Source organism: Micropterus salmoides, unplaced genomic scaffold, assembly GCF_014851395.1.
Source record: "Micropterus salmoides isolate LMB-PRFRI ecotype aquatic unplaced genomic scaffold, ASM1485139v1 Ms_hic_scaffold_11, whole genome shotgun sequence".
NCBI lineage: Eukaryota > Metazoa > Chordata > Actinopteri > Centrarchiformes > Centrarchidae > Micropterus > Micropterus salmoides.
Genome location: NW_024040152.1, coordinates 2,909,963 through 2,924,398, shown reverse-complemented (window position 1 = coordinate 2,924,398; position 14,436 = coordinate 2,909,963). Strand labels below are relative to the sequence as shown.

The following is a 14,436-nucleotide window of genomic DNA, read 5'->3' as shown; positions in this document are numbered from 1 at the left end:
GTTACACAAGCTCATTTTTTGTAAAACTGTCTCAAGTGTGTCGTGTTGTTCAGCTGATGGAAAATATGCGTGGAGAGGCAGAGCTTCTGAATCCCACCTCTCACCGTCTGAAGATAATCTTGTAGAGCCATGCCACTCTATCTTTGTTTTTGTATTTCAACATGTAAAAGACATCGAACATCCTTGTGTGTGCTTCATTTGCGCTCCAAAGTCACGTCTCCTTTGGTCCATCCTTTGTTTGGCCCGAGTGCAGCTTTAAACTGTGGAAGAAATGTTTTGCTCAGATTATGCAGGCAGTCTGCAGTTTGTGTTATCTTGTTTCTGTTTCATAACTTAGATGTGCATCTTTCACACAGATCTTAATCCGACATACTTGTTCAGACAGGAGGCTTCGTCAGCTCAGGGTAGACAGGGTAGGCGTTCATCGCCTACAATCTGACACACTTTAGAATAAACTCACTATAACCAACCATGGTTTTCTACACCTTATAAACATAGACACATTTTGACCAATGAACAAATTCACTTAAATACAGTATTACAACAAAACTACAATAAATGAATTACAGTAGGATCTTGCAGTTTCTGTTTACAGTAAAAATGGATAACAGAAAGAAACTTCCACACTGTTTAGCACAGGGACATGGATGGAAAAGAGGCACCTCTACTGCTCATTGCTTTTATAATACCCCTGCAAGTGTAATTAAATTTTTTGTAACCGGTACCAGGGCTGGACTGTTAATCTGGCATACCGGGCAAATGCACCGGTGGACCAACACACCTTTAGGGCCGGTGTTTATATAACTGTTTTTAAAAAATGGGCCAACAGTCAGCTCATAAAGCATGGACAGCGTCCATTGGGTAGGCTAATTTTCTATACTGATATTAATCTCTTACTGGCCCCCACCCCCTCTGCTCTCTGTTTCTTCAGATGGAGGCCGCCCAATGCGTGAAAATAACCGATATGTTTGCTACCGGGGCTGCAGTAGCTTCAACATCAGCTGCAGTACCCTGCGTAGAGCAGGCACCGGCTCCTGAAGGAGTAAAGGAGAGCCGTGGTCAGGGCTGGACTGGGACAAAAAATCGGCCCTGGCATTTTTGGCCTAGGTGGCCCACCAACATCGGTCGGACACCCCTCGCCAATAGAAACACTGAGACGTAACATTTTCACAAGATTTGTGTGCATGACTACAAGACAAGAGTAATAGACCTACTATTTCGAAAAAAATATTAATAGATGAAATATTCGATAAGGGGGTCTGGGGGTCCTCGTCTTTTGAGCATTAAACACTTAATTTCCTGCAAGCTATTTTTCAGAACATTTTTAACAGATGCTTTCAAAAAGTGGTGGCTACATGTCCCCAGAGTCCCCGGTGTGAATGACCCTCCCTCCCTGCCCCCATCCTACAGGTTGAGCTACATGCTTCACCTCCACTCTCCTCCTGCTCTCTCTCTCACTGGGCCCTGTCACTTTGTCCCTCTGCTTCGCTAACACAGCCTCCTCTTCTGCCTGGCAGGGGCCACCACAGCTCTTTCACTCCTTCAGGTGCCTGTACCTGCTCTACGCAGGGTACTGCAGCTGATGTTGAAGCTCCTGCATGCCCGGCAGTAAACATATCGGTTAATTGTTTTCCAAAATAAATAATTTACGTTACACCGGCCACAAAGGTGCTCGGCCCACCGAGCATTTGCCCGCATGCCAGATTACCAGTCCAGCCCTGCATCAGGTACTAATAAAATACTTACCGGTTCCTACGAGTACTTAGGTAGGTACAGTGGAAGAAAACAAGCTTATGGGAAACAATTCTAAAAGAATTTTAGAGGAAAAGTATGTTGTAAACAGTGGGGTACAGTACTGGGAAGCAAAACTGATGTTTGGGGAAAAATGGTCCCCACTTCATATTACTGGCTTGTTCTCACTTTACAAAGAGTACAAAACGCAGAACAGTCAGCTGAGAAATCGGTCAAAGCGTTTACTTTCAGGGGTCTTTAAAAAAGGAGACAAGAATCTGGTATCTAACAGAAAGGAAGTCAACCACCTTCTCTTGCACTGCAGTTTTTTTAGGTCAGTTTGCACAAGAGAATCAAGTCTCTTTACGGTAAAACGACGTGATGCCACATGGTTGGCATGTAATTCTAAAAGTCTTTATTTTCAGAAATCAATCCTCCAGAGCTTGTTTTTTGAAGACATGTTAACACTTTATTATCCTAGTAGTGTTTAAATACTTTCCATCCAGACGTCAGGCTTATTGTGCCAGCTTTTATGCAACATACCCCACAGGTTACACACTAAGCACGCAATCACAACCAGATGTTGAGCTTCTCACCAAGCTCTCGATCCCTTGGATTGAATTTCTCAGAATGGGGCTGCTGCTCTGGGACCAGTTTGGCACTCATTTGGTGTTGAGCATCTTATTGATATGTGACCTTACCAGTGGTCCTAAATCAGTGCCTTGTTTGTAGACACTCCATTTGTGGACTCCTGCCCCACCTCCTAAGCAGAGCAGCAGAGACGCACTGGTCTCAAGCCTCCAAAAACTTTAACTGCACAGGACAGTTTTTGAGATTACTGAAAGCCATGAGGAATTTGGTCTTGGTGTTTTTGGGACTGCTTCTGTTTCCTCAGCAGGCACATAGCAAGGCAAATTGCAAGCCAGTAACTGCCAGCTTTTGTCAAAGTGTGGGTTACACCACCACCCTCCATCCAAGTGGAGTTACAGGCTTCAGCCTGCAGCAGACTGCTCAGATTGTGGAGACTGCTTGTTCACCGGAGGTCGCCACACTCATGTGTCGTGTTGTTGTGCCTGAATGCGGCTCGGAGGACGACAGCCGGATGAAGCCGTGCCGAGCTCTCTGTGAGAAGGTCAAGAGAGACTGCGATCCTGCCCTCAAAGCAAAGCGGTTGTTCTGGCCAATGAGGCTCCGATGTGAAACTTTACCAGAGTCTAACTGTGTAGGCCTACAGGTTAGTGTGAAGCGACATCATCTCTTGTTTTGAAATTTGTTTTGTTGTTTTTGTTTTCACAATATAGAATGGAGTCAGAAGCTTGTACAGACTCTTTAAAGAACTATAAAGAATATTAAATACCCTTACTTACTTTCTTGCCTTTTAAAAGGCAGGGGTGAAAGTTTGATGGGCCACAACCACCGTAGTGCACAGGGTTGCAGTTTGGGTTTCTTAAGTGGTCATATGGACACATGGGCTAACAACAAGTCCACTGTGACCAACCACAAAGGAAAAAGGGCAGAGACGCTAAAATAACACTACAGAATTAAAAATATTTTTTATTAAGCATCACTGATTTATATTTCTGTCCATCCAGAGTCAAGAAAGATCTGTCACTCCGACATCCGCTGCAGCATGTCAGCCAATCACGGTCCCACTCTGCAAAGACCTGCTTTACACTGACACTGTGCTGCCCAACATTCTGCGCCACAAAACTCAGGACGAAGCAGGGGCGGACATACAACAGTTTGCACCACTTGTAAAAGTGGAGTGCTCTCTTCATCTGAAGCCGTTCTTGTGCTCCGTCTACACTCCTGAGTGTGTGTCAGGGAAACCTCGGCCGCCCTGCAGAACGATCTGTGAGCATGCGAGGTCCGGCTGTGAATCACTGATGAACAGGTTTGGCATTCAGTGGCCTGAAGCCCTCAGGTGTGAAGCATTTACCACGGAGTCCTGTGAACAAGTAAGTCTGCTTTTTTTGACTCCAACATGAAGATGAACAGAGGTTTACAAGGATGATTATGTTCTAAAAGCCACTACATGTGGAGTTTTAATTATAACTATAATTTAACCTATATTTGTAGAGCGCATTTCAAAAATTAAGTTACACAACAAGGCAACAATTAAAAAACAGAACGAGCAAATAGAAAATGGTCACACCAGAACGGCTTCTGAAGTGGCTAACATACACATTTAGGCAACATTGCATCAGAACTGCTTGTCAGATGGTCAAATAGCTTCAGCAATCCCTCCCCCCCCACACCTTTCTGACTGCGCCCAACAAGCTCTGTAACTTTCTGAAACCAACCATCTGACGTTCATGCAGTTTGAACTTCTCCAGTGTGGCTGTACGGAACAGCGCCAGTTTCAATACTTTTTACTTCTGACGAGATCAGACAACATGTCGTATGAACTAGTTCTTTTTAAGCATTTCCCAACCCTCATGTAGGGGTACTTGGTGCTCCCCATGAGCCTTCTCGTGTGAAATCACTTTTTTGAAAGACACTTTGACACAACGAGCAAAAGAGGCAGGTGCATGTGTGGTAGACGAGAACCACAGGCAGTGGTGCCACCAGACATTGAACATCGGGTGGCCAGAGGGTGCCACCGATTATCCTGGAGTGGCACACCAAAACCAAAAAGCCATAGCTGTATTTCAGTTCAAGGAGCTGGCTCTTTGAGGTGAACAATGGAAGCCGATTCCTGTCTGAGAGACGATTTTTTGTTCTTACAAACAACTAGGACAGTTATTCTTCAACTATCCCACTTTTTAACCATCAATATGACAGAATATTTCAACGTATTGCAGATAAAGAATCTTGCGCATTTATCTCTTGCAACAAATAAGAATGTAACTTAGGCAGTGACCAGCAGAAGTCGTATTAAATGAAGAGTCTTTGAAAAATATAGCCTACATAATTAATTTAAATGAATATCTAATGTAAAATATAATATATACAGTATAAAGAAGTTTATACATATACAACTCTCCATGGAGGGGCTCTTGCCAATCCTTGACGGCGAAGAAATATTATTTATTCAGACATCACTGATTTAGGTTTCTGTATTCTGTTCTTCCAGGTCCAAGACACCAGCTTTGCTCTAACATCCCTGGCAGCATGTCAGCCAATCACGGTCCCTCTCTGCAAAGACCTGCCTTACACTGAGACTGTGCTGCCCAACATTCTACACCACAAAACTCAGGACGAAGCAGGGCTGGAGATGCATCAGTTTGCACCACTTGTACAGGTGGCATGCTCTCCTTATCTGAAGCCGTTCTTGTGCTCTGTCTACACTCCTGAGTGTGTGTCAGGGAAACCTCGGCCACCCTGCAGAACGATCTGTGAGCATGCGAGGTCCGGCTGTGAATCACTGATGAACAGGTTTGGCGTTCAGTGGCCTGAAGCCCTCAGGTGTGAAGCATTTACCACGGAGTCCTGTGAACACGTAAGTCTGCTTTTTTTGACTCCAACATGAAGATGAACAGAGCTTCAGGTTTATAAGGATGTTTATGTTTTAAGCCACTACATGTGGAGTTTTTAATTATAACAGCTATATTTGTAGAGCACAGAGTTCTTTTATTTATTCAGCTTTGAAAATTCTCTGAAATTGTTTTTATGGTACAGTATTTTCAGTGCACCTGTGAAGGTTTTGCAAGGTGCAATAGAAAAAAGTTACCTACTAACATTTGTGCCCCCTAATTGCAACCTACAGTGGCAAACGGCCATGCCTAGCTAACATGAACTAATATAACTAATGATAACGTTACTATCTAGCTAACACAGAAGAAAAACAATTGATTTGGCATTTGGTTGACATGACTGCTAAATTCTTGTCTGCGGCGGACCAGCTGCTATGAATCTATCAATGTTTTGTTTGAGCCCAACCTTCGTGAAATGACCGCCAAAGGTGTCGCCACAATAAAAGAAAGGCCACACAAGCCAAAGACAATTAGACTTATAATGACAGTGTGCACTTGTGCCTTGTTCCAGTATGGCGTGGGCAGCAGTGGGGGGGTCTGTGAGCCCATCACCATACCGATGTGCCAGGGCCTGTCCTACAACCAGACCATCACTCCAAATCTTCTGGGACACACAAGTCAAAGAGAAGCAGTTGGGAAGATGTCCTTTTTCAACTCAATCGTGCAAACTGTGTGCTCAGTGGACATACGCCTCTTCGTGTGCATGGTGTACGCGCCCCAGTGTGTGGCGGGGGAAGTGCAGCGGCCCTGCAGGTCATTCTGTGAGAGAGCCAAACAGGGCTGTGAGGGTTTGATGACCAGTTTTGGCGTTTACTGGCCAGATGAGCTGAAGTGTAACTCATTCCCAGAGGAAATGTGTATATCAGTAAGTAATGGACACCTTGTTGATGAAAAAAGGAATTAGAAGAATTCAGTTTGACAATGAAATCAGAATATTTTCTGACTTCTTTATTTCCCTTTTCTTTCACAGGAAGACAGCAGACCTGAGGTATTTCAAGTGTTTTCAGAACTTTAATGTTAACTTCATACTAAAACATCAGCTTGGTTGTGCATTTAAACAAACAAAATTGGCCATGTTTACAAGTTCAATTCAATTCAATTTTATTTATATAGCGCCAAATCACAACAACAGTTATCTCACAGCGCTTTTCATAAAAGAGCTGGTCTAGACTGTACTCTGTGATGATATTTACAGAAGCCCAACAGTTCCCACCAAGAGCAGCACTAGGCGACAGAGGCAAGGAAAAACTTCCTTTTAAGAGGCAGAAACCTCGAGCAGAACCATGGCTCAGGGTGGGCGGCCATCTGCCTCGACCGGTTGGGGGTGAAGGAGAGAGAGGGAGAGAGAGAGAGAGAGAGAGAGAGAGAGGGCAGGAGAGGAACAGAGAGAAATAGATGAGGATGGAAGGAGAGAGAGAGGAGAGGGAGGCAGCCTACACAATATACACACAGAGGTACAGACAGAAAAGGTGATGTTGCTAATGACTAAATGAAAAATGGTACAGATATTTACAGTAGTGTTAATGGTAACAGTCGTAATGTTAATGATTATAATAACAATAATAACAATAGGACTAGTAACAATAGTCGTTGCAGCAGAGGGTGTCGAGCAGGAACACGGGGGCAGCAGGTGACCCGCAGCCACAGATCCAGACTCCACAGCTCCAGAGCCAGAAACACCTGCAGGAAGTGATAGGAGGAGAGAGGAGAGGGACGAGAAAGCACAAGACTACCAGAAAGGGGAGAAGTTGTGTTAGTAACATGCAATAATGGGATGAGGTTGCATACAGAGGGAGAGAAAGTAGAGGAGAGAGGAGCTCAGTGCATCATGGGAAATCCCCCGGCAGTCTAGGCCTATAGCAGCATAACTAAGGGATGGTTCAGGACTAACCTGAGCCAGCCCTAACTATAAGCTTTATCAAAGAGGAAAGTCTTAAGCCTACTCTTAAATGTGGAGATGGTGTCTGCCTCCTGAACCCAAACTGGAACCTGGTTCCACAGGAGAGGAGCTTGATAGCTGAACGCTCTGGCTCCAAGTCTACTTTTGGAGACTCTGGGAACCACAAGTAACCCTGCATTCTGGGAGCGCAGTGCTCTGGTGGGGTAGTAAGGTACTATGAGCTCTTTAAGATAAGATGGTGCCTGACCATTGAGAGCTTTGTAGGTAAGAAGAATGATTTTAAATTCTATTCTGGATTTTACTGGAAGCCAATGCAGAGAAGCTAAGACAGGAGAAATATGATCTCTTTTCCTGGTTCCTGTCAGAACACGTGCTGCAGCATTCTGGATCAGCTGAAGAGTCTTAATGGACTTTTGCAGTAATCCAGCCTAGAAGTAACAAATGCATGGACTAGTTTTTCTGCATCATTTTTAGACAGGATGTTCCTGATTTTTGCAATATTACATAGGTGAAAAAAGGCGGTCCTTGAAATTTGCTTAATGTGGGACTTAAACGACATGTCCTGATCAAAGATAACTCCAAGATTCCTCACAGTGGTGCTGGAGGCCAGGGCGATGCCATCAAGGGAAACTATATCTTTAGATAATGCGTCACGGAGGTGCTTAGGCCCCAGAACAATCACTTCAGTTTTATCTGAGTTTATCATTAGAAAATTACAGGTCATCCAGGTTTTAACATCCTGAAGTTTAGCTAACTGATGAGTTTCATCTGGCTTGATCGATAGATATAACTGAGTATCATCTGCATAACAATGAAAGCTTATGGAATATTTCCTGATATTATTGCCTAAAGGAAGCATATATAAAGTGAAGAGGATTGGTCCGAGGACAGATCCTTGAGGAACTCCATGACTAACTTTGGCGTGCATGGAGGACTCATCGTTAACATGTACAAACTGAAATCAATCTGATAAATAGGACTTAAACCAGCTTAGAGCGGTTCCTTTTATGCCAGTCTCTGCAATAGGATCTGATGGTCAACGGTATCGAATGCAGCACTAAGATCTAATTAAACCAGTACAGAGACAAGTCCTTTGTCTGATGCAATAAGGAGGTCGTTAGTAATTTTCACCAGTGCTGTCTCTGTGCTATGATGAGCTCTAAATCCTGACTGAAAATCCTCAAATAAACTACTGCTCTGTAGAAAGTCACACAGCTGTTTAGCAACTGCTTTCTCCAGAACCTTAGAGAGAAATGGAAGGTTAGATATAGGTCTATAGTTGGCTAAATCATCCGGATCAAGTTTGGGCTTTTTCAGAAGAGGTTTAATTACAGCTACTTTAAAGTACTGTGGTACATAGCCTGTTGATAAAGATAGATTGATCATATCTAGTATAGAAGTGCTGACTAAGGATAAAACATCTTTAAGCAGCCTAGTCGGGATGGGGTCTAAGACGCAGGTTGATGGTTTAGATGAAGAAATTATTGAAGTTAGTTGGTAAAGATTGAGGGAAGCAAAACAGTCTAAACATGTATCTGGTTCTACAGCTGTTTCTAAGGTTCCTGAGTTAAGAGAAGATAAGATAAGTTGGTGCCAGTTGAGGGCAGGTCTTGGTGAATTTTATTTCTAATAGCTAGAATTTTATCATTAAAGAAGCTCATGAAGTCGTAACTACTGAGAGCTATGGGAATACTTGGCTCAATAGAGCTGTGACTCTCTGTCAGCCTGGCTACAGTGCTGAAAAGAAACCTGGGGTTGTTCCTATTTTCCTCTATTAATGACGAGTAGTACGCTGCTCTGGCATTAGGAAGAGCCTTCTTATACGTTTTAAGACTATCTTGCCAAATTAAACGAGAATTTTCCACTTTGGTGGAACGCCAATTCCTCTGGGACTGAAATTAGCATAGGAGTCCTCTGTTACTTTGTGACTTGATAATGAATTTAGAGCAGATGGAATCGCATCCTTAAATTTAGCTACAGCACTATCAGACAGACATCTTGTATAGAAATGTTTGCCCAAAACTCTAAAGACTCTCACAGCTGGGATCATTTTGTGTGATAAAGCTGTAAGCTATACGTTGTACTTTTTACGATATTGTATTTCACCTCAGACGATTTTCGTTAACCTAACTGTAACTGTTGTCCTTGTTTCCAACAGATGTTGAGAGCTGAAGGCATTCTTGCTAGGCTGAACGCTGGTGGCTATTCTGTTCGTGGCAAATGTCTGTTTATTTCCCCCCCAAAATTTATACTCTTTCTAATAATCTGAATGAGACGTGTTTGCACTCATGATCATATTTATGCTCCCCAATTTAGCACTGAGTCTCAAGACAGCCCGCCTACTGTTGACCCTCACGGATGTATCCTTTTCAGGAAGAATTGTTCAGTCCGTCAACTTGACATTGAAGAAATCTGTACTTTCCAATAAAAACATAATCGATTAACATTGTGATTAGGACCATGAGGTCACACTACACGCTACGGTGTATACTCAAGTTTACAGTTTGATAACCTCGGTTGACAGTTTACTGATAAATCAACCACAGACCCAGTTTTCAAAAGACAGCTGACTGAGTGAAACTGTGATCATCCTCCAACCTGTTAAAACAGACAGATTTCAGCGGGAACACACTGGATTATAGTGAATATATTTAACAGTGATGCTGCGAGTTAAGACAAGTGTAATAATGTAAGTGATCTGCTAGTGTGTATCAGAGATCTGTAGGTGTATGGGTGCACCAAACTTATATCAATCAGGCTACAACAGGTTATACATGCACTGGATGCAATATGTAATCTTTAAATCTTCATTTTGCTTTAACTGGAGCCATTTTGTAATAAGGTGTTATATGTTTTCAGTTCCTTTAAGCTCTTTAACCAGCACTTTCAGGCAGACAAGTCTAGAGACGTGGATGTGGCGGAGTTCTTCAGACTGGAGCACTATGTAGCTATCACCAGGAGGGAGTATGTGGAGAGCTACGAGAGCAGGAACCCACCCTCCGTCACTCAAACCCAAATGAAAAAGGCTCTGACTGCCCGTGGTAATATATTATATCTTTAATAGTAAAGTCGGTCAAAAGCTGAAAACATTAACTGACTGAGTTGGATCTCAATCAGTCTAGTTTTAATTGTGGATTGCTTTTCATCCATCACTCTCTCCATCCTTAGAGTTCAATTTAGATGAGGACACCTTCAGAGTTCTGTGGCACGACTACAGCTCCACAGGTGGGATCGACTACGATGAGTATATGGCCGTCATGACAAAACTTCAGATTCTCAGAGGTAATGGTAACGTAATGTAGCTGCGTACCAGTTCCACACACTAACAGTGGTGGAGAGTGACTAAGTAGTACTTAGTCAGTAAATTTTGGGGTACTTTATATTTTCTACTCCACTACATTTCACTGGCAAATATTGTCCTATTTACACTATTGTACTTTTGACTTCACTACATTTATTTGACAACTTAATTAAAAGTTAGTCCACATGCGGCAGCTGTGACATTAAACTGATGAACACATTAAATCATCAATAATTATGATTCAGTAATATATATTGTGCTGAAATGGGCTCTTTTGCAAATTGAGTATTTTTACTTTTGGTACTTTTGTACTTGTACATTAGTCAGATGCAAATGTACATAGTATTTCTGCGCTATAGCATTGCTACTTTCACTAAAGTAAAATAGTACTTCCACCACATCAACAACAACAACAATACTATTTTTAAAAAGAAGAGTATATAATGCTTTTACAAAGTTTTTTTTTAAGAGTTTACTTTTTTTCCTCTTTACCAAATATGACGAATTAATTCCACACACTGTTGTTGGTACAAATATATTTAATTCCAAAAGAACAGACATCTATGTGACTGTTTAAATCACATTTAAATAGTTTGAGTGTTCAGTGAAACGGTTTGAAAATGGTAGCATACATCGTTCCACTAATCAAATGTGCTCATCCCACAGTGACATCACTGATCTCTTGTTAGTGCAGTCATTAAAATACCACTGATATTTTATTAAATAAGACATGTACTTCTGTGTTATCTCATCAGGGTGAAGTGTAGATTATTCTCTAGCAACATTTAGAAGAGGGGATGTCATCTTACCTTCTTACAATAATAAGATTATTTATATTTCGTTCTCTTTGTAACTCAGCTGTTAGTTTGCTTGTTTGTGGTGATGTTTGAGAGCTGTTGTGAGGAAAGCATTTATGTCATGATTTGAATTTTAAAGGATGATCTGAGCTCTTCTGAGATCATTTCCATAATAAAATTATAATAATGTACATTTTAAGAGTATAAAAAAACACCCTAATAATAAGTGACCACATACTCTGAGGAATTATTGTAAAAACCAGATTCTGAGCATATACATATATTTTTTGTTTTGGGTCAAATTCAGTTAGTTGAGGTTTTACATTTTTGCTTCCTGTCTCAGAACGTTTCAAGGCCCATCTGCTGGGTCTGCCATGTGACTGTGAGGTCGGCAGCTTCTCTTTCAAGCAGGTGAGTTGAAATGCTTTTATTAAAACTGTGCAGATAATATCACTTAAAACTAATGAAATTTTAAAAATGCCATGTAGAAATATTATAGAATTAATACATTTCAAAAAAGTTATTAATGTTAATCTGGAGTTTTGCAGATTCTTTCAATACCAACTTTCTGTTTGGCAAATGGGTCAGATAACTTCAAAATGCTGACCAAGGACTATGATTTTAACCAATGACAAAACATAAACATATACAATAAACTTTGCAGCATTTATATGTCTGTATAGAAATGACAAATGGACAGCAACAGAAAGGATTAGTTTAGGTCAATATGGTATTTAGTTAGGAACATATGTACATGTACACTTTAATTTGAAAATAGACATCAGTACATTAAAAAAATTAGATTAATTAATTAATTAAAAAGTTAGTTATTTGGATTGGAAGTGATGAAGTCAATTGAATAATACAAACAAATGTAATTACTGGAAATAAAGCTTTCTGAAGAAACTGTGCTGAAAACGTTCCATCGTTTGATAGTTAAAATGGTGACATCTGCTTGTCAGCTCTGGTATTGTACTGACATACGGATTAAAGTAAGACCACATAACGAAACAGTAACTACAGTACAGTGACCTTTGATATTTTGTTTAATAAGGTCATACTGATTACATTTTAATTTCCCTATTTATTTCTACTGCTGCTATGTCTTAAAATTTATTTTCTCTCTTTCTTTTCAGTTCATGAAATCAGCCATAATCTGAGGATCAAACGGCAGCCGAGCTGAATGGACCAGAGGAGGAATGTTTTTTAGAAATTGGTAGCATAAGTGTTTAGTAACACAGAACTGTAGGGACCATATATATATGGTTATGAATCCATTCATAAACAAACCGTCATTCTTATGAAGTACAGAAACATTTAAGGAGCATTAAGCCCTGAAAATAAACTGTGGATTCTCATCTGTTTCTTATCAATGCCTGTTTTTAATTTGGTCATTTTTTATGATGCAGAATACTTCTGATGTGTGTGACTGTGATTTTGTAAAATTGTTACATCTCCCTTTAAAAATACTCGGTTGCAATAATCATAAAGCCTTTTTTAAATATATATTTTTTCTTTCATGAAAAATCTGATATAATATGGAAAATTTTTATTAATTTCAACATATTAGTAAAAGCTGTGGATCTTAGGTTAACTGTAAATACTGTGCATCCATATACGGGTAATTTCTATTTATCTGTGACAAACAGTGGATCTTAGTCTCAGATTATTTATATTTTACAATATTGTAGTTCACACAACTACCTAAACATACAGTAAATACCTCATAAATATAGTATATGATGTGGTTATGTGATATTTCTGGACTTTTACTGCACTGCAGCGCTTCTGATGTGAGTACAGACTAGGTTGGCTGTGATCCTCTCCGGCAGCCGCGACGCAGGCAGACTCGGTTTGGTACCCGTTACATCAACAAATAGGGTTTGTCCCATAGACCAGGGGTTTTCAAAGTGTGAGGTGGGCCTCCCCAGGGGGGCTCCAAAAAGTTTCAGGGGAGGCTCAGTGAATGGAAGTGAAACAATATTACATTACTTATTGCATTAGCTATCCAAAGGAGATCACATAGAATAGCCTACATGTGTGAGAATACAGAGATACAGTAGTTTTTGGGAACTGTTTGCCCCCCCATCAGAGTCAGAAACTAATAAATGGCTTAGGACAGAGCTTTGTTAAAACTTTTTGGTGCAGTCAGATGTTATGTCAAACAGCAATATTAAGCTATTTTGGCTCAAATGTTGAGTGTCTATGGGATAAGATAATATAATCATGATCTCATAGACATCCAGAATTTGAGAGAAATTTTCCAAGTAAATTAAAGATTGGGGTGGGGGTGAGGGGCATTTCCCAAGCTTTGTATGAGGAGAGGCTCGCAGTCTCAAACTTTGAAAACCCCTGCCGTAGACTGCATTTAAAAAGGTTAGTCCACAAAAATTAGCGGCCTGGGGTCGAGTCTTCTTGTGCCAGTCTGCCCCTGCTGCTAATGTAAGATTTACTTTTATGTTGTTTGTCCTGAAGCTCACCTTCACTTCACAAAGATGTTTTAGGACCAGGAAAGACATTTGTTGTGACACACAGCAAGTTCAGACAAACTGTCTGAGGCGTATAATCTACAAAGGCAGGGATTAGTTAAGTGTGTGTATACATTTATGTAAAGATTAGACACAGTACAAAATTTTAAAGAGGTGGTATTGTGCTTTTTAGCTTTTTTCCTCTCCTTTATTGAGTACATTTTTTGTGCATGTAATAGGTTTGCAAAGTGAAAAAGCCCAAAGTTCCCATCTCCCACAGAAAACTCTGCTCTGAACTGCCTGAAAACAGCTTGTTTGTAGTCCAGCCGCTTCCCTTTCATCCCTGTGATGTCACAAGAAAACACACGTCATAATGCTCGCTGAGCGGCTACTCCGACACGCCCTCAGAAACACTGGTGGAAAAACAGTGAGCTGCAGCACACAGCTCTCCTCTCCCTTCTAAACACTAGCTACCCTCCAGGCAGTCAGTGGACATAAAGTTGTTACTGTGATGTAGAGACAGAGCTCAGTTAAAACTTTATAGATGAAAGATACTTTTGTTACAGGTTAATAACTCACCACTCTGAAACTCTCGCTCCAGTCCATGTTGCCAAGCTGGTAAGGGGAACATGTACAGCTGAACTGAAGCCGTGTTACTACTACCTACGCTGCTTCTGATTGGCTTGTAGTCCTTAACTAGGAACTGAGCATGTCCAACTCACAACAAAGATCATTTAGAGACAAGATGTATCACTCCATAGCT

General features: G+C 41.0%; 1 protein-coding gene across 1 annotated transcript; it reads left to right on the top strand.

The window, feature by feature from the left end:
- Window positions 1-1,443: 1,443 nt before the first annotated feature.
- On the top strand, window positions 1,444-12,578 carry LOC119896950. The gene is made up of 11 exons (XM_038710399.1): window positions 1,444-2,965; window positions 3,324-3,689; window positions 4,808-5,173; window positions 5,719-6,072; window positions 6,178-6,195; window positions 9,266-9,329; window positions 9,424-9,467; window positions 9,998-10,148; window positions 10,276-10,389; window positions 11,549-11,616; window positions 12,342-12,578. Exons 1-11 carry the CDS (start codon window positions 2,579-2,581, stop codon window positions 12,363-12,365), a joined length of 1,956 nt encoding a protein of 651 aa, XP_038566327.1. The 5' UTR covers window positions 1,444-2,578; the 3' UTR covers window positions 12,366-12,578.
- Window positions 12,579-14,436: the final 1,858 nt, after the last annotated feature.